The 18058-nt window shown below is 37.5% G+C and overlaps 1 protein-coding gene across 2 annotated transcripts in view; it reads left to right on the top strand.

Moving 5' to 3' along the window:
• LOC111875485 (AP-3 complex subunit beta-1) overlaps window positions 1-18058 on the top strand; it is a 32229-nt gene that overhangs the window by 1863 nt on the left and 12308 nt on the right. For both annotated transcript variants that reach the window (XM_023871779.2, XM_023871777.2), the window contains exons 4-14: window positions 1411-1581; window positions 1922-2082; window positions 2870-2972; window positions 4407-4553; window positions 5470-5649; window positions 7643-7795; window positions 8240-8433; window positions 9785-9858; window positions 12069-12289; window positions 15861-16119; window positions 17283-17501. In XM_023871779.2, the coding sequence (XP_023727547.1) occupies window positions 1411-1581; window positions 1922-2082; window positions 2870-2972; window positions 4407-4553; window positions 5470-5649; window positions 7643-7795; window positions 8240-8433; window positions 9785-9858; window positions 12069-12289; window positions 15861-16119; window positions 17283-17501 (1882 nt within the window). The remainder of the gene's footprint in view (window positions 1-1410; window positions 1582-1921; window positions 2083-2869; window positions 2973-4406; window positions 4554-5469; window positions 5650-7642; window positions 7796-8239; window positions 8434-9784; window positions 9859-12068; window positions 12290-15860; window positions 16120-17282; window positions 17502-18058) is intronic.

The raw sequence follows: 18058 nt of genomic DNA, 5'->3' as shown, positions 1-18058 counted from the left end.
GCAAGAGAATGAATATAGTTATATTTCTGAGAGCAAATATAATAGTGACAGTGAAATAAATGTGAAAATTTCTACGTGTAGTGAACAGAGTGTCAGCTCTGATGAAGAAGAAAATATCAGTGACAACAGTAAACATTCAGTATGGCACATGGGTAAAGTCAGGCACTGAGTGACCATGTTTTCCATTTACTGGAAACTCTAGCATAAATGTCAATTTAGAAGACTCCAGTAACCCCCCTGGAATATTTTGAGTTGTTCTGTACACCAGAAATTGTAGGAGTAATACCCAGAGAAACAAATTGTTATGCCTACAATTCTTTTGAAAAAATGCCTAATCTAAAGCTAAGATCTAGGACCCATCACTGGAAGGAGAGGAACAGAATTGAAATAAGGAAGTTTCTGGCATTCTCTCTGTTACAAGGACTTTACCAGAAACCAGGTAACAATAGCTATTTTTCCTGGAGGAAAATTCTGAAAAAAACCATATTTTTTACCTGTTCTGTGAGAGGAGATTTCACTTTCTACTCAAGTTTCTTCATTTTGTTGACAGTGAAAAGGGTTAGCATCATGAAACAAGATACAACGGTGAAAATTGTAGGGTGGCCCTGTGTGCTGCACTGTTTCCAATGTTACCATATTGCGACCAACTTCTAGAGGTGTGAAGAGTAATTGAGGTTCAGCAGGCAGTTGAGAAGTGTCTGAATATAATATTTTAGTGGTTGGAAAGTGTGCTATGATCTGGTATTGAAAACTACACCCTAATTACAAAGACCTTCATAATATGTGCCAGTTGCAACAATGTTTCTGGTGGTGTAATTGGTTTAGTGACAATTTCATAGTCTGTACAAGATAAAGCTTTTGCAGTCAATGTTTGGAAGAGCAAATAGCTTTTATTGCCAATTTCATTCATCCACAGGAGCCTTGAGCTTGTGAAGGAAGTACAGATTCAGCCCATGCAGCAATAAGAAACATCTGTATCTGTGCCAAGGGATATAGAAGCAGGGGTGCCACAAGGTTCTGTCCTAACCTGAACATTGTACAGTGATTTGCCCCAAATTCCTGGTGTGTGTCTAGGTGTCTGTTAATGACACCTGTATATATGCGATGGACTGCAGAGAGGGTTATGCTATTGAGACATGGTGTGAGCACTGGAACATAAAAATCATTGAAGATAGGACTCAGGCCATCTACTTTTCTCATAGACTTAGGCTCCCTAAGCTCATCTTACATTGAATGGATGGACGATTGTCAATCATGTAAAATGTCTGGGGGGCAATCTTCAATAAGAGGATTACATGAGACTACACATAGAAATGATTGAAGCCAAGACCTTCAGAACACTTATTAGAATCTACTCAGTGATGGAGAAGTATGGCATTTGTACATTACTCTGTAATTTTCATTTTATAGATGGTGGCAAAAGGAAGAGATGCATCTGATCTTTTTCCAGCTGTTGTGAAAAATGTCGTTTCAAAAAATATTGAAGTGAAGAAATTGGTGTATGTTTATCTTGTACGTTATGCTGAAGAGCAGCAAGATTTGGCCCTGCTTTCCATATCAACATTTCAGAGGGCTTTGAAGGTAAGACTCTTCTTGCAGTAAAGATGTAGTGAGAAAACTATGAATATATACAGGCATAAGGTAATGGCAGACGTCAAACTTAAAAGAGAGATCAGTTATTATGACTTAATGATTTTGTTAATCTTAAATTCTTTGGTTTATTTTCATTCATATCCACTTTTCATAGGCCTACTCAATGCATAGAACTTTGAAATGTCCTAATTAATTGTAGTAATAGGTCGTCAGTTGATCATGTTTTTTGAACCCTCTATGTGGAGATGACTGAGTGTAACATAAACTTGTTCACTACATATTAATATTAAAATGGTTATTGAAAGGCAGACATATTTATTCTTTTCAGGATCCTAATCAGTTGATAAGGGCAAGTGCTCTTCGTGTGCTGTCTAGCATTCGTGTGCCCATGATTGTGCCAATTGTGATGCTGGCAATCAAGGATTCTGCTTCCGATATGTCACCCTATGTTCGTAAGACAGCTGCACATGCAATACCAAAACTCTATAGGTAAAATATATTTTTGTAGAGTTACAAAGTATCTTTGATAGTTGAATAGAGATGAGATGTAGTGATGTGACATGAAAACATTTTCATGTATGATGTAAAGGGGTACCCCCTCATTGGTGGCTCCACCTAATCGTGGTGAGGGGGTTTGAGTATGCCAAGGACCCTGAGAGCTATACCAGCGGTAGCGTAGCTACTGGCAGGGCCTCCCTTGCTGGACAGGTCAAAGGGTAGGCATCAGACGAAGAGAGACACCAAAAACTGATGCCGGAAGCAGCGTCATCAGCAGCGACTTGAAGCACAGAGTAAATAATGCTCGAGATGGTTCAAGTTCGTATAGCAACAGGCGTGACCAGAGTGGTTTGAACGCCTGTTGTACTGCGATGTGGAAAGCAAATGGAAAAACTACCACATTATCACTTTTCCTGGATAGTCTCTTTCCAAAACCAGAGATACCATGTATGCGAGATGTTTCATTTGAAGGAGAAAGCTCTAGATCGCATCAAGTGGAGGAACTGTTTTGGAAGAGACTGTGGACCTGTCGTCTTGACAGATTACTGATGAATGAATGAAATGTAAAGGGGTAATGTTGTTATGTATTTCCATTTTCCTGTGTAAGCAATCTGTCTTTCAAGTTTATAGATATTTGTTGCTGTTGTTGCTTACTGTTTGCCTTTTATTAGCATTGCTAAGAATGATAAACATAAGAATCATAAGGTATATGACATCAGTTATAAGTGATTCTGTTATTTAATTACATTTATTTTAAGGGATTGTTTTATATTTTCAGTCTAGATCAGGAACAAAAGGAAGAATTGATCCATGTTATTGAGAAACTTCTTTCTGACAAAACAACGTTGGTTGTTGGTTCAGCTGTCATGGCATTTGAAGAAGTATGTGATTATTATTGTATTTATATAATTTCTGATTATAAATGTGTTCTTATTAAACAAATATTATGCAAAATAAGGAACAAATGAAGACCAAGAGCTGTTCATTGAAGGATACTGAAAAATTTACGTGATAATGGTTGTCAGTAAGTGTGGACCTTTTATAGAGATTCAGGTCATGTAAACACAATGACTGTATGGAGTCTTGTATAGTCAGGGATTTGAACATGCATGTGCTGTTTAAAAAATGTGAAGACCTTTGTACCAACACATGCACAGATGTATGATGATATTATGACCGTTTTTCTTAATGAAACACAAAAAGTGGAATATAAGTAAAGTACAGGGCTACTATAAATGATTCATTCGTTTTTAAAACACTATATTTTCCAAAGCATTACACTTACAAAATGATTGATATATAAAAAGAACCGTAAACTCACCAAGTTTTCTTCACACTCTACAAATGTTCTATGTGTGCCCCTTGGGTCACACGACACATGTCCAGGCGGTAGTTGAGCTCGTTCCACACATTTTGTAGCATCATCCTGTCGGTGGTCATCACTGCAGCATCGATGCATTCCCTCAGCTCTACTAGTGTTCTTGGCAGTGGGGGTACGTAAACACGATCCTTAATGTACCCCAAAAGGAAGAAGTCACAAGGCGTTAGATCAGGTGATCTGGGGGGCCAAGTGAACAGAGCTACGTCATCCTCACCAACATGCCCAATCCAGCATGTCCTTAAATTGCCGATACCACTGCAAAATGCTTTGTTTACATGGCGGTTCTTTTCTGCACTCTCTTTTGAATGCGCGTTGCAGTGCTATAACAGATGAACGTCTCTCATATTCCAACAAACAAAAACTCTTCTGCTTTGTCGCCATTTTGTAAAGGCACTGAACTCATGCTGCCATCTGGTGCACACAATACAAACTTGGTGAGTTTATGGTTCTTTTTATATATCAATCCTATTTATATGTATATTACTTTGGAAAATATAGCATTTAAAAACGAATGAATCATTTATAGTAGCATTGTATTTTGTTTTTGAAAACATTATCTGTAATCTTCACACAGTAGAAAGATTCTTGTTGTTGGAGAGCTGTGAAGAAGTTAATGTGCTAAATATAAAGTGTAGGCGTGGTGGGTCTAACCATATATAAAACATAAGAGATATTTTATATAACTTAAGTTCTATTCTTTGAATACTTGTGTAGGAATTTAGGAAAGATTTTCAAATATGCAGATCTATAATCAGTTTTTAGGTTTGAATAATCGTATGCAAAATTTTGAAGTAAGATGCTTTATTTATTTATTTATTTGGTAACCTGGGCTTGTATTGTGGGTGTTATTTATTATGTCAATTTCTTTCTCTTAAATGTGTAATATGTTGTTCAACCAGTAATACATAATATATTATCAGTTTTTCTGTAACAGGTGTGTCCAGAGCGAATTGATTTAATTCACAAAAATTACAGGAAGCTGTGTAACCTTCTTGTTGATGTTGATGAATGGGGACAGGTCATCATAATCAACATGCTGACACGTTATGCTCGAACACAGTTCACAGACCCGAATGCTGATGTAAGTTGAAAGGGTGCCCACTCATATGACATGTTCCTTCCATTATTTCAAAAGCAGTAGGCGTAAGGATGCTGAGCCTGTATCGGCTGAGTGTGTTACCCAACTTCAGATTATTAGAGCATGTGAATTTGAAACTTGTAATGAAACTGAGGCTGCTGCATTAACTTGATACCGTGTCACCTAGCCAGGGTTCCAGCTGACATTTTAACCTGTAACCTCTCGAACACAAGTCAGGAACGTTACCGCTACTCCAATCCATTTTGAAGTGTTCTCATTGCAAACAGTTTAATTCATAAGCAATAAATAACATTTTACATTATCAGTATTAGCTAAATCTTTGTCTGTAGATGAACCCATTGTTCATGTATTTAAAGATGTGTTTATTATAACTGGTTAGTAGGTAGTGAAACGAATTCATTTTAAGCTATTTTAAAAAGACACGTATAAAGTCAAAACTCTAGAATTCATGTCATTGTGGATCAAGTTAGTAGTTGATTAGTTGGTGAAATTTTCTGCTTTTATGGACCCCAAAGATTTGTTACTGCATTCAGATGGGCCCACCACTGGACTCTATTCTTAGCAATGTGAATCAAGTCCATGCACTCTTATTCTTAGCAATGTGAATCAAGTCCATGCACTCTCATTCTGTTTCTTTAATATCAACTTTAATATTATTCTTGTATCCACTCCTAGTTCTTCAGGTGTTTTTTCCTTGTCAGGCTTTCTGCTAGTTATTAGTCTGGGTTAATTTTGTGCATTTATTACACAGGAGTTCTATTATCAGAGAAAATTTTTGTGTAGAGATAGAGAGCATATACTTGTACATATGTTAGTGAGGCCCATAATTTCTTTGTTATATATAAGTTTTCTTTTTTATAGAGGTTTTAATGGTTGTAACTATTCTTGCTAAACTTAGGATGCTGGTGAAGAATCACAGAACAAACCATTTTATGATGATGATGGTGATGATGATGAAGAAGATGATGGTGAAGAACAAAAGAAGGAGGAAAAGACAAAGAAGACATACACTTTGGATCCAGACCATCGATTGCTGTTGAGGAACACTAAGCCACTTCTACAGAGTCGTAATGCATCGGTAAGACATGATTTTGTTTTGGAACTGGGCACCAGATTTTGGTATAAACTTCCATAACATGCTTCTTGAGAAATTATTAGTCACTCATTCTAGAAATTCTTCACTTTTTATTACACGTGAAGGTTCATTACTGTGTAAGATCTTATAATATGACTGCAGTGACATTCCTACTTTCCTTTTTTCCTTTCATTGTTTTTTAAAAAATGTCAATTTAATTTCTGAAAATGAACTTGTACTGAATTTATGTATACACAGCCAAAATTAGCAGCAAAATCATAATATACAAATACAATAAATAAATTATTAAAAAAATATTCACAAATTTAAATAACTCAGAAACAGCGTTGTCAAAGAGAAGAGTTTTGTAGTGAAATTAGGAAAAGAGTAAATGTTGAAATTATTGCAATTAATTAAATGAAAAAAGTGTTATCATCCTATCTGATTTCCAAGTCACTGAATACCAGATTATATAAAATACCATTTGTGATTTGTTTCTGCTTGGTTGTGAAATGTGGGCTTTTATTTTGAGGGAGAAACTTAAAACATATGCGTTTGAAAAGGAAATATTTGTAACTAAACGTAAAGAGTAAGTGGGCACTCTAAGATATCACATAATGAGGAACTTTGTCACATATACAGGTCACCTAGTAAAGTTGTGAAACCTAAATGTGGAAGGAGATGAGAAAATAATATTAATATGATTCTTAGAGGTATAGGATGTCAAGATTGGAGATGGATGGCGTAGTATCAGGTTCAGTGGTGGGCTTTAGTACTGTGATGTGGAGTCTGTGTAGGTTCTGCTACCACAGTATTAATTTAGTTAGGATGTGGATATGTGTGTGTGTATGTGTATATTGTGGCGTGTTTTGCTACTGAAGACAACATTCAGATTGTTAATCGGTTTATTCAACAACCTACAAGTCTTGGCTACAATTAATTATAACACTGTTACGGGTTTACACACTTTACAAACCCTATTCACAAATCTCTTCATACTATCATGATTCACTCGTTACAACTGAATTCGGCGACTGTTACAATTCAACTGTCTTCAGCGGCTGCTACATTTTAACTCACTCCTTAAAAGTCAAAGTCACATTGCGACTGACGGTTGGTCAGTCAGTAAGTCTTGATGTCGAGCCCCATCTGGGGCTCATGACCAGATATTAATTATTACCGTTTGACAGTTACAGTTTTATTTTCGTGGGGCGCCCTCTCTGACGAGAGGATGGGTCTGTCTTGTTCATATGCTGCTGGCCCTTGCCAGAGTGATCTTTCTCGGGTCGGAGTCCCTTGGGACTCGTGACCATATTTTACTGTCTCAGATATGAGACTTCCCTTTTCGTCGCTTCCTACGACTTGCAGGGTCATGGTGGAGGTATTCGACCCTGCCTCCACACGGGGAAACTCACTCCTTAGGCAGTGAAGTTCTCTTATAAACCCTCAGCCAGACAACGGGAAAACGCCTCGCTTCCTTGTTGCCTAGTCGCTGTGTTTACAGGTGTTGCTAGGGAATGCTGCTGAGAGTTGTTTACTGCTGCATGGCAACCGCGGCATCCCCCGTTACGTCACCGCAGGGGAGGGGGGGGGCGGAGTCTTGACTGGCATGTTACAGTAGTAGCAACAGCACTTTGATGTTGTTATGGCACCGCTGGCAGGGTAGGGGATGTCCTCCATAGCGCAATATGTCACAATATGTATGCATGCATGAAATGGTGTATAAGATTTATTTTTGAGACATTATTTTGCATGTTACCACTGTGCTACTCAACCTTTGTTTCTGTTGCACTTTTTTTTGGGGGGGGGGACACACAGAAATCCCCATTTGTTTCATGTTGATCATTATAATATATTTCTCTCTTTTCTTCTAAGGACCATAGTTATGTTTCATAGTTTATATTTATTATGATGTGTCATTACCCCTAAATACATTTGCTTGTTGTGAAATATTTCATTAGTTGTTAATTGTTGGTGGAATATTTGCTATGTGCAGGTTGTGATGGGAGTAGCCCAACTCTACCACCATTTGGCTCCAAGGTCGGAAGTGATGGTTGTGGCAAAGGCTTTGATTCGTTTGTTGAGGTCACACCGAGAAGTTCAATCAGTAGTTCTAAATTGCATAGCTTCCATCTCTACTCTAAGAAAGGTGTGTACTTTTACATATATCTCGCTGGAAGTAAAGAACAAGCATGCGTCTTGAAAGGCTGGACTTCTGTCTAGGGAGGGGGAGACGAAGAATGCATACAGACTTTTGCTGGGAAACCTGTGGGAAAATCATCATCATCAGTAATCTGTCAGACGACAGGTCCACAGTCTCTTCCAAAAGAGTTTCTCCACTTGATGCGATCTTCTGTTTTTGGAAAGAGACAGCGTGGGAAAATATCCAGACTGAAAAGAGGATGGAATCTAAGGGAGACAGTTTGTGTGAGTGGAATATGGATGGAACTGTGTGCAGTGGAAGGTTTTGATATTAGCAGGATTAAAGCATTAGAATCTTCTTCTACATTTGTTATTTCTATGAGGCTTTGATCATATTGAGAAGAAACTGTGTGCTTTGTGCGCATTTGTACAGAGTGAACATTTCTTTCAGGGGATGTTTGAACCCTTCCTGAAGAGCTTCTTTGTAAGGACAAGTGACCCAACTCATATAAAGCTTCTGAAGTTAGAAATCCTTACTAATTTGGCCACAGAAACAAGCATTTCTGTGATTCTTCGAGAATTTCAGACTTACATTTCAAGTCATGATAAGGAATTTGTTGCTGCTGCTATTCAGGCTATTGGAAGGTAAACTTCAAATATTTTTCAGATTTTACATCATGAATTTTCAGCTAATTTACTTAAATTTGTTGGAATTATGCTTGGTGTCTCAGGCTAAGCACATTCCGTTTTCCCATGAAGGCTGTTCCTTTTTTCCCATTTATTTGCATGGTAATGTAAGTACAAGGTTTGGACTGAGGTATGGGTGTAGTACTGATATAATGCCATCCTGCCTCTGCCACTTCACCAAGTGCATCCAACTCTGTGTAGTAGCAGAGCCTCCACCACAATGGCTCTGTGCTTCAAGAATGTTGAAAGAATGAACATGGTTTAGTGTCTGTAGTGCGATGGCCTCTGTTCTAACCGTTGTAAGAACTGCCACATCATTCTGAATAACTGAGGTAATTATATCACATTCTTATGTTATTTGGTTATTAACAGGACTTGTTATAAAATTGTAATTAAATTTGAGTAAAATTGTACAAATCCAAGTACTCATTTTTTGTGAATTTAAAGCCATTTTCTACTTCATTCTCAAAGCAAAACAAACTACATGGTTTTAGTCCGCAAGCGAACTATACCAGCTGAGCGACTGCCACTTGTTGGCAAAGTTAGTGCCAACTTTAGTAGATAGAGGATGTCACGTGGTCAGCACAACAAATCCCCATGGCCGTTAATTTCGGTTTTCTAGAAAGGAGCTGCTATCTCCTTGAAATAGATCTTCAGTTGTCCTCATGAGGCTGAGTGGGACCCTGTTTCAGACCCACTACTACTCAGAAAATCTGGTAGTGCCCAAAATCGAACCCAGGACCTCTGGATCTGTAGCCAGGAACTCTGACCACTAGACCACAGAGGTGGTCCTACTTCATTCTCTGGTTATTTAAACTGATTAAATCTTCCCATGCTGTTGGTTAAATAGAGTAATATTACTTGCAATATACCTGCTCTGTTGGCTACGGCATAGCTCAAGCAGTTAGTTGCTGGCTTCACACCGTGGTGGCCCAGGTTCAGTTCCGTCTCCGGTCAAGTGGGATTTGTGGTGGAAAAAGTGGCGCTGGGGCAGGTTTTCTCCGAGTACTTTGGTTTATCCTGACAATCTTCATTCCACCAATTGCTCCACAATCACCCTCACTTATCATCTGGGGCTGGTACAATAGGCCAGAAGTGGCCACAGTACAAAGGACTTGGTCCCACCCCACTAGCAATAAAAAATACTTGCTGTGTTGAACTATAAAATTAATACTGAAATCCCCCCCTCCCCACAAAGAAAAAGAAGAATTCTGCTAAGTTTTAGGTGTAACAGATATTTAAAACATAGATGTGGTACTTTGTATAATTATTATTACTTTAATGGTGTTTTATAATTTTGACATTTCAGATGTGCATCGAACATAAAAGAAGTGACTGATTCATGCCTGAGTGGACTGGTATCTCTTTTGTCTAATAGAGATGGTAAGATAGCTCTAGCAGTTGATATATGAATGATGTGTGAAAAGTTTTGAGCCTGAAAGTATTGCTCAATATTTGAGTTCTGCCTGTATAATGATGAAGGTCTTTGGGAAGATTCTGTCAGAACAGGAAGTTTTTACATGCCTCTTGTAATCTTTGAGATAGGAATGACAGTTATCTCTATAGTGCATCAATATTAAGAATAGACTGTTTTTTCATGCACATTGGTCAGTTACATAGATATATTTCTTTTATAAGATGGTAGTAAAAGCAAGTCATAGGTTAATCATTTGGATAAATGTTTCATGGTTGCTGCAGTATGTCTTTAACTTTATGGTGCACCTCTTAAATTACTCCATCCGCTCATCTGTAAGCATGAAAGAACATGAGAGTCATTGAATGGATTTATGTTAAATTTGATATTGGAGTCACATTTATTGAGACATTACAATTTTTGGTTAAAATCTGACAAACATCGAAGACACTTGTGTACATGAAAATAGACGTGCATTTTTACACCTGTTGCAAGTGTAACTAGTTAAATATTCAGTGGAGCGAAACATATTTTTAAAAAAGTTGTGGAGGAAAGTGATACAAGTTCTATGACTAGCACATCTTTTTTATAGGCCTGAAGGTTTTCATGAGAAGAGTTTTAATTATTATTTTTAGGTTTTACATAATATGTTCACCTCTGAAGGGTGTGAGGCTGTCACACCAGTGACTGTGAAGATCACCATCTTCTGGAATGTGGTGCTGTGTATTCTATTAGAAGTCCAGCAGTGTTTCAGAGGAACATACTGCCTCTGTCTTCAGGGACTGAAAGTAAGCTAAGTAAGCCAAGCAGGTAACCAACAGGAAGCATGGCCTACTCTTTGACCTTGAAGATGGAGGCAGTATGTTCCCTTGAATGGTGAAGTTTTATGAGAGAGAGATTATGATTAAATTTTGTATAGAAACTTCTAAATAGAAGGTGACAAAAGGATAATCTTTTATCGTGTAGTTAGAATTGTTGTGTCAGAGAAGACCTGTAAGATTTTTAGAAATATTTTCATTACATTGAAGACGATGTCTTGAATGAAAGAAGTGAAACTGAGATTTAAGTGAGACAAGTGTTACTTATTATTATTATTCTTTCTTGTGGTAAACTGTTGTTGAGAAAGTTTTTGCAGCTGAAATGTATTTGTGGATCACCGACAGTTACAGAAGGTGCCATAACTAAGTAAAGAAGGGGGTTATTAACTCTTACCATGTGGGCTGTTTATTAAGGAACATTTTTATGTTTACCTAATTCCATTGTAACATATAATTTCTAGTATTGAAAAGTTGCAGATTGAACTTTAACTGTTCAGAGATTGTGGGAGATGGTTCACTAATAAATTCAAGGCACAAGGACCACTGTTTTAAGTGAGATATCTTACATGTAGGATGGAAATCATTAAAGAGAGATTTTTTATTGTTTTTTAATGTCAAGCCACACTGATATGAAATGTGAATGTTTTTTTTTTAACGTTGAGGGTTATTTTAATGAGACGTAATATCATCTCCCAAGCGGTTAGTCGCTGGCTTCACACCATGGCGGCCTGGGTTCGATCCCGGGTCTGGTCAAGTGGGATTTGTGCTGGACAAAGTGGCACTGGGGCAGGTTTTCTCTGAGTACTTTGGTTTCCCCTGCCAATCTTCATTCCACCAATTGCTCCACAATCACCCTTGCACATCGTCTGGGGCTCGTACAATAGGTCAGAAGTGGCTGCAGTACAAGGGACTTAGTCCCACCCCACTAGCAATAAAAAAATAATATCATCTCATTTGTCAGGTGATCATCCCACTTTTTCTATGCAAGCGATGACTGTTAAAATGGGAGACAGAGACTAAAAGAAAGTGATGTACCATTCATATTCCACTGTCTTACTCATCAGATTGGTATTGGTTCAAGTAACAAAGGAAGATGTGTTTCACAGTCCTAACAATACTGTGTGAGAAGAGCAGAAATTATGGATTTGTCCATTCATTCTTATGTGAGAATAAGTCTGGTGAGAAAAAGTTCACCTCATATATTGCCCACGTTCAGTAGGTCTAGGATAGTGTTTTTGGAACGCAGAGTGCGATCTTTATGCTTCCCACTTGCTCAAACAATGATATAGTTGCACTCACACAAATTTAGGGCAGCCACTCTAAAGCATAAACTGCAGTAATGTAATTCCTTTTATGTACAGAGGCAGTAGTGGCAGAAAGTGTGGTTGTCATCAAGAAATTACTTCAGACACAACCCAGTGAGCATAAAGACATTATTATTCATATGGCAAAGTTGGTTGACTTCATTGCTGTTCCCCAGGCCAGAGCTTCCATACTGTGGCTTCTTGGGGAATATTCAGATCGAGTGCCAAAGATAGCGCCAGATGTGCTGCGTAAAATGTCCAAAACCTTTATCAATGAGGTAATGAACTAGTCATAAAGGAATAAGCTACATAGTGAAGTATTTCTGTTTAAAATATGCATATTAGTTCATGCTAGAAACATTACTGTTGTTACTGGAGGTTGATTCTAAAGAACCTTAGGTTAAAGAAGACCAAATCTTTCTATGATTAACTAATTACAGTCAACTCTCAATTATCCGGGATAATGCGGGGCATGGAAATCACGATTAATCAAAAACCCGGTTAAGACAAATGTTATTAAAAGTAGTACTGTAATACTGTACCTTCATAATACTATAGGCCTACCTGTATTTAAATTTACTCAACCGCATTTTTATGTCATCTCATGGACTATTGAATACTTTTTTTACATTATACTGAAGTGTGAATTAGTTATTTCAGTCACAGTGTTCAACAACATCCAACACTTTTTACGAATATTCACACTTAACACTTAAAAAAAAATTAATATTGTCGTTTGCTTTTTCGTGGCATTTTTCTTTTTACGGATATCCATACGAAGCCTACGTAATATTTGCTTGTCACTTAATAAACTGTTCTCTTCACTCTCAAGATAGTCTAGTAAGGATTCCAAATGATTAAGAGCAGCACCATGTGATATTTTCTTACTAGCAGCACTGTCCACCTCTTCCTCATTCTCACTTTCTTCCCACTCTTCTGNTAGCCCAACATCACAATCACTGCACCAGTACACGGTTTCTTTTCTTCTTTTGTTTTTTGTACACACTACACATCGCCTTTGTGGTCTAGCCTTTTTTCCTGATGGGGGAATTTTACTAATAAAATGTCTTTCATGAAGCCAGGGGATAGTGTTATCTGATGAATGACGTCGACCTTGTACTCTACGTGCTGCCTGCTCCTGGTCCATAAACTTCANTTCTTAGGTTGCATTTGGTTCCAAGAAAAAAGGACCCTCTTGTTTGACTACTTCATTGTGTCAGCAGACTGTACAGCAACCCATTCAAGGAAAACCTTCGTCTGGGGTTTCAGTGAGTGACTCATATAGACAAGCAAAGACCATAGAGTCGAAAGATATATAGTTTTATACATTTTCCTTACTTAGAATTTGAAAAATTTCAATGCAATCTAGGCGCAATGAGACAAAAGTACAAACTATTACACTAACGATATAAAATAAAAATACCTTGCAAAAAGTTCATTCAAAATAAATAACTCATATACCAATTGAAAGATGAAACCTTAATCTATGTACTCCTGAAAAGAAAATTGGAATATCTTTCCTCGTTTTGTCAGCAACGTCCTTCTAAGCTAACACTGCGCAGGTCGGTGCACTGCACAGATGTCGGTGGCATACGATTATTTAAAGAGTCGGTGCAACACACGGATGTCGGTGCGGAAGGGTTAACACAACATGCTTCCTTTTACACCCCGACATTTTGCTAACACACTTGAAGATCGATACAAAGAGACCAACTGGGGCGGTTTATCTGTCCTTGAAACTTTCCACAAATCCTTGCATTCTTTCACCCCTACCCTAGAACATTGTGTTAGCATAACAGGACCAAAGAATGCAGAGCTCGGTTCACACTAGTGTGAAAATAGTGTTACAACTCACCATGTGAAACAAAAGTGAATGAATATTAAACAACATATAAGTCTCAAAAAGCCTCAGTAGCCCCGGTTAAGCCGCAAACCAGTTAATCCGCCCCCGAATAATAGAAATTTGGCTGTAAATACTTTACTAAGTAACTAAAACTTACTCCATTGAATAGTGTGCTTGAGAAACTGTTACTTGATCAGCTTATCAGGAAATTTCTTACCTATTATAGAACTTAGAGGTTCATTACAAGGTACATATGAGTCCATTAGCAGACCTTGTACATTCCCTCCCAGTTTTTATAAAATCCGTTTTAATATTATCCTCAGTTCAGTGTATTCTTAGTAGAATGTTATGCACATTTCTTATGTTGCCCAAAGTGTGCTGCATGCCCTGCCCATATCTTATTTATTCTTAGTTTGTTTGAGAACACATTCAGTAGGTCAGATTATGTAAAATTGAATATTTGATTATTTGCAAATAATGAATTGGAAAGGATGTGGAAGGAAGATTTGAACCCGGAACTTCCTGAGTAAGAGCCGCACTACCCACTCAGCTGCAGTATTCAGTCAGTTATACAAAATATGGAGTTCCTCATTATATTATGACAGTATGCTGTTGTCTAATTCTCCAGTTACTTCCTCTCATGGGTTACAAATATTCTCCTTGGCACCTGGTCTTCAAAAGCACCTCATTGTTTTCTTCCTCGTAGGGTCAGCATCTAAGTTACACCCATACAAAAAAAAGGCGAATATAAAAATGTTTTATATTTTAATCCTATTTTAATGAAATCTTTTCCTGGGTTTTAATACTGTAAACTTCATTGTATGAAGTCTAATTAAAATATTCTCTGTTATTAATATGATATATGTTACGCTTCTGTCAGAATTACTGTACAGTAATGTTTAGGAAAATTATCATTCCTTCTTTATACAGTTTGCATATGCTAAGTTTACATTTCAATATTTCATACTTCACATTTTCAAAGATCAAGAATGAGATTCCCTGATAACTACCGTAGTCAGTTTTATCATCCATTTATAAGTAGGTACAGTAATAGATTCCATCCACTGCTTGACACTTCTTCCTTAATGCAGACACTATAAATAGAATAAATGATCTTGTGAGTGTATTGTTCTGCATTCTGCTTGTATTAGTCTGCTGGAATTTGTTCAGTCTTGGTACCTGGCAATTTATACCTGTGCTAATTCTTAGTAGGAGCCAGGATAGCTGATTTGGTACAGTGACTGGGCTATGGACTGGTTGACCGAGGAGTCCAGGATTGATTCCCAGCAGGGACACTGTCCAGTAGTCCAGCTCTCTGGCCCAGTCAGCCTCCTATACAATGGGTATGGGGGGCTGTGTCTCTGGGAGTAAAGTGTCAGGGCCATGAAGCTTGCCACTCATTATTGCTGAGGTTAAGAATGATGGACTTGTATTACTCCTCTGTATGTCTTCATGGAATGGTGCTTAATCAGTCATGCCCAGGGATAATTTCATGTTTTATTACTACTCAGTAGTAATTTCATCTTCGCCTAAACTACAGTCAAATACTGACAGTTTAGCAGTATGTATTTTGGTGAGCCTAACATTGTTAACTAAAGCAGTTCCTTTGCCTATTCTAAATACTTTATAAGTAGATAATTACATTATTCTTTACATTATTCTTCTCATCTTTTACCACATTAATTCTAAGTTGACAGGCCTTGAATTAATTTGTGCATATGTGCAGATTTTTAATATTTCTGTTCTTAAAGAATGTTTTGAGCTGATTAGTTCCATATTTCACAGACACCCTCTCTTGTTTCTGAATGTTTTATTAGTTTAATGTCCTACCTTGTTCCAGTCTTCATTCATTTGACTTGAGTTCTGCAATCAGTTGTTGTAGCCCATTAATTTTATTTTGTGTATTAAGCTTTCTCCCACCTAAACTTATAGGTTTGCATCTATATGTGTTCAGTTAAAATGTAATTGTATGTAAGAGGATAAGTATAAAAATGTTCTTATTTCAGGAGGACATTGTGAAACTTCAGATTCTTAATCTTGCTGTAAAACTTTATCTTACCAACCCAAAGCAGACAAAACTGCTTTGTCAGTATGTGTTCAGCTTGGCCCGTTATGACCAGAACTATGATATTCGAGATCGAGCAAGGTTTCTTCGTCAGTTCATCTTCCCATCTGCTGGTTTGGAAAACTCCAAATTAGCAAAACATGCTAAGAAGATATTCTTAGCAACAAAACCAGCACCTGTACTGGAGTCAAAATTTAAAGGTAATGTACTGAATAATAAAGCATTTAGTAAATGCAATGAAGTCTGTCTGGGAATTCAGCAGTATTCCATCTGGACACATATGACTGCTTGAGAAGACTCTGTTGTAATATACTGTGTTATCTTATACTATCATCATCATCTATAGAATGAACTTTTCTGTATAATGTAACCATGGGTACAAGGTGCTGCGCAGTGCGCATATTACATGGAATCTTTGTACAATATCCATGAAGTAAAGTAAGAAGAAGTGAAGACTGTTCATTTTCACTTTATGATTTTTTTTTTAATTACAGATATTGAAGCTGGCCCTCACAAAAAGCCAGAAAAGATATTTCTTGTTTTTGTTGTCACTGTTATTACCACTACTGTTATGATCGTTGTTGGTACCACTACTACTATTACTACTGATGTTATTGCTATTGTACTTTGTTTGATGTATGTACAAGTATATCAGGGAGCACGCAGTAGCGTAGTTGGTTGAGGGTCTATGCTACAAGCCAGAAGGTTGCGGGTTCAAGGCCTGATGAGGTCATTGGATTTTTTTCAGTTGACCTAATCCTTCCAGCCGCACTAGGCCCTGGAGTTTACTCAGCCTCTAACAGAAATGAGTACCAGGAATTAATTAAATAATTTTCCTGGGGAGTAAAGCGCGCCCGGCTCGTAAGGCTGACAACCTTACTGCCATCTTTGAGCCAATTGTCTAGATAGTGTGGGACCCTCAGCATCTCACAACCCTATGGGCATTCACGGCCTGGTATAGGGATAGCTTTACTTTACTTTTTACAAGTATATCAGAGATGCAAGTTAATTTTTTATATACAGTATTCTCATGGATGTTGCAATGGTGGTTCTGATGCTGTGTTAACTTCCATCATTAGATGTTGAATGTGTTAGATGGAGCTACTCTAGATTACTGGATCATCCAGTGATCAAGACTAGCTCTGCCTAACTGGCTCAACGGAGTGCCCCCCCCCATACACACACACGCGCACCTGATTATGGAAGCAGACTCAATTTCCAAAACATTGCATGTTTTGAATGCACCAAGATGATGCCTTGTGTTGAACAGAATATTTGTGTAATGAACAGGTTATTGTCACAAACCTTTATAGGCCCATTATATTTCATGTTTTTGTCACAAAACCATAATTGTATTTTCTAGATCGTGAACAGTTCCAGTTAGGTTCTCTCTCTCACTATATAAATGCCCGAGCAAATGGGTATCATGACTTACCCGCATTCCCTGATAAACCTTCTGATTCTTCTGTCCGAGATGTTGAACCAATTGTGCCTGTCCAGGAGACACGCTCGAAGAAACAGCATACTGTAAAGAAACGCTCTTTCTATTCAGAATCAGAACAGAGCTCTCCTGCTGATGAAGGTATTTATTTCAATTGTATGATGTTTTGAGTAAGGAAGTGGGGAACATGCTGTGATTAATATTGCGTTAGTTCCTTAGAATCTTACACGTTACTCTGACAGTGCAACATTTGTCATTCCAGAAATGTATTTTTCTTTCATATTTCTGAATTGAGCTGCCTTATTAATAAATTTAAAATCAGTGTACCTTCTGCTTTGTTAAAATTTGTATGTCCATTTGCATAATGAATTTTTGGTAAAAATGATTACAAATATATTGTGAGAGCATTATTGTTTTGATGTTTCATTATTCTACCTCAGGTTTGATCAGTCACAACTTCTAACCTCTTGCTGTAGGTAACAGAACAACATGGTAGACATTAGTATCATAGTGTATAATGAACATATACATTAAATGATCAGAATACTTCAGGTTACTATGAGTTTGTAGTGAAACAGAGGGTGTATTGAAATTAGTCTCACAGAAATGAAACTTTTCAAGCAAAATTTAAATGAATGAGATGCAGTGGTGTTGCAATGCCATATCAGAGATACTGTCAGTAGTTAGTTTTTTATAAT

The sequence above is a fragment of the Cryptotermes secundus genome, unplaced genomic scaffold, assembly GCF_002891405.2.
Source record: "Cryptotermes secundus unplaced genomic scaffold, Csec_1.0 scaffold358, whole genome shotgun sequence".
In the NCBI taxonomy this organism is placed as follows: domain Eukaryota; kingdom Metazoa; phylum Arthropoda; class Insecta; order Blattodea; family Kalotermitidae; genus Cryptotermes; species Cryptotermes secundus.
Note: the sequence above shows the minus strand (reverse complement) of the source record. Positions and strands in the feature narration are given on the sequence as shown.